This window comes from Ochotona curzoniae, unplaced genomic scaffold, assembly GCF_017591425.1.
Source record: "Ochotona curzoniae isolate NIBS_2020 unplaced genomic scaffold, NIBS_Ocur_1.0 contig_4909, whole genome shotgun sequence".
Classification (NCBI taxonomy): Eukaryota; Metazoa; Chordata; class Mammalia; order Lagomorpha; family Ochotonidae; genus Ochotona; species Ochotona curzoniae.
Genome location: NW_024466416.1, coordinates 335,347 through 337,377, shown reverse-complemented (window position 1 = coordinate 337,377; position 2,031 = coordinate 335,347). Strand labels below are relative to the sequence as shown.

Sequence of the window (2,031 nt, the reverse complement as noted above, 5' to 3'; positions counted from 1 at the left end):
TATTTCTATGTACTTGCAATAAGCAATCAGAAGTTGATTAAATAAACAACTTCAACTTGGATATCAAAAGATTGGATATCCTTGGGAAGGGGGATGGGAAATCCAAGCACCTATAATAAAATAATAATAATAAACAATAATAAAAAATCATTCCATGAAAAAAAAAATCCAAGATCACCCCAACAAGTTCATGGGAAAAATATTTGTACTGGTGAAAATTTTAAAAGACTAATTTACTTGAAAGACAGGGTGACAAAGACAGAGTAAAAAACAGAGAGATATTTTCCATCCATTGGTTCACTTCCCAAATGAGCACAATAGCCAGGTATGGCCCAGCCTAAGAATTTCATCCTGGTCTTCCATGTGGGTGACAGGAGCCCAAGTATTTGAGTTGGCAGCTCTGCTTACCCAAAAACATTAGTAGGAACCTAAATCAGAAGTCCAGTGGCTCCCAGAGTGGCAGCCCTGGAGCAAAAAAGAAAAAAAAAAAGAAGTCCATGCATACAATTCTTCAAATATTCATTAAAAGTGTCTATATTGAGAAAATTACACATGGATTTCAAAAAGTTTTGGCACCAAAATTTAATTCCATTTTCCATAAACTTTTTTTTTTAATTGATTCCCAAAGAAGAGCTCATTTATTTATCACGCTACTGGTCCATAGAGAGCTGAACGCAACTGAACTGAATGGTTTCTGGGATGACTCAGGTCAATCCTGCTTCTTGGGAAATGAAGCCATGGCCAGCTGATATATGACATATGCTGTTCCACCAACTGTAAGAACCATGGTGGCTTGGGCCCGGTGGTGTGGCCTAGCGGCTATTGTCCTCGCCTTGAACGCACCGGGATCCCATATGGGCGCCAGTTCTAATCCCGGAAGCTCCACTTCCCATCCAGCTCCCTGCCTGTGGCCTGGGAAAGCAGTTAAGGATGGCCCAATGCCTTGGGACCCTGCACGCACGTGGGATACCCAGAAGAAGTTCCTGGATCCTGGCTTTGGATCGGCAGAGCATCGGCTGTTGCAGTCACTTGGGGAGTGAATCATCGGATGCAAGATCTTCCTCTCTGTCTCTCCTCCTCTCTGTGTATCTGACTTTCCAATAAATGAATAAATCTTTAAAAAAAAAAAAAAAAGAACCATGGTGGCTCTATACAGGAGGGCATCAGCGACCCCACCCTTTAGATGCACTGGAATTCCATTATCCTCCTGAAACAGGTTTTTTTTCTCTGCAACTTTATTTTCAAAATGCCTCTGTGGAGCAGTGCTTATGGATCTCTGGGTAATCTGACGAAGAGCCAGCAGATTCTGCAGCATCCTGATTCCGTTACAGCCCACCAACCACGACAACCGAACCTCCATAAACTTTTTGAAATACCCTCAAACTATCTGAAGTAATTATGCTAAACAAAAGAAGCCATACATGAAAGGGTACAAACTACAAGTACGTGATTCACTTAGACAGGTGGGTGTCTGGCGCAGTGGTTAAGACACTGCTTGGGATGCCCATGTCCCATCTCAGGATGCCTGACAGTCTCAGCTCCCCATCCAATGCCAGCTTCCTCCTACTGCGCCTGCGCCCTGGGAAGCAGCAAGGCTGGCTCAGGCAGTGAGTTGTTCCCACTCCTGTAGCAGCCCTGGATTGAGTGACTAAGTTCCAACTTCCTGGTCGCTTGTTATGTGTGGAGAGAAACCAGTGGATGAAAGATCTTTGTCTGTCTGTGTGTCTCCCACTCTTTACCTCAGGTATGGAAATGAATGGAATGAAATAACGAAAATAAAATGAAATTATACATCCAATTTTTTTAATTCTAAAAGATAAAACTAATCTAAAAGACAATAAGCAGGTCAGTGACTGCTGGGGGATTAAGCTGGAGGAGTGGGTCCAGAAAAGAGGCAAAAAAATCACATTTTCAGGGAGTAAATACATATTTTTTTTAGAATATTATTTACTAGGTTTTTTTTTTTTTTTTTGAAAGAAGTATAGAGAGAGGAGAGAAGGTGCAATAGAGATCCTTCATCTGCTGGTTCAC

At 42.0% G+C, this 2,031-nt stretch overlaps 1 protein-coding gene across 1 annotated transcript; it reads right to left on the bottom strand.

Moving 5' to 3' along the window:
- Positions 1 to 627: 627 nt before the first annotated feature.
- On the bottom strand, positions 628 to 1,340 carry LOC121161871 (cytochrome c oxidase subunit 7A2, mitochondrial-like). The gene is made up of 2 exons (XM_040988515.1): positions 1,149 to 1,340; positions 628 to 794 (listed from the first exon to the last, which is right to left on the bottom strand). The coding sequence occupies exons 1-2, from the start codon at positions 1,313 to 1,315 to the stop codon at positions 710 to 712; spliced, it is 252 nt and encodes an 83-aa protein (XP_040844449.1). The 5' UTR covers positions 1,316 to 1,340; the 3' UTR covers positions 628 to 709.
- Between the last annotated feature and the right edge of the window lie 691 nt (positions 1,341 to 2,031).

Bases quoted from the DNA above. Each gene is read 5' to 3' on its own strand.
- LOC121161871 (XM_040988515.1), bottom strand. From the start codon at position 1,315: ATGCTGCAGAATCTGCTGGCTCTTCGTCAGATTACCCAGAGATCCATA. The intron at 795-1,148 runs AGCCACCATGGT...CCACCGGGCCCA, and splicing joins GCTGATGCCCTCCTGTATAG to AGCCACCATGGTTCTTACAG.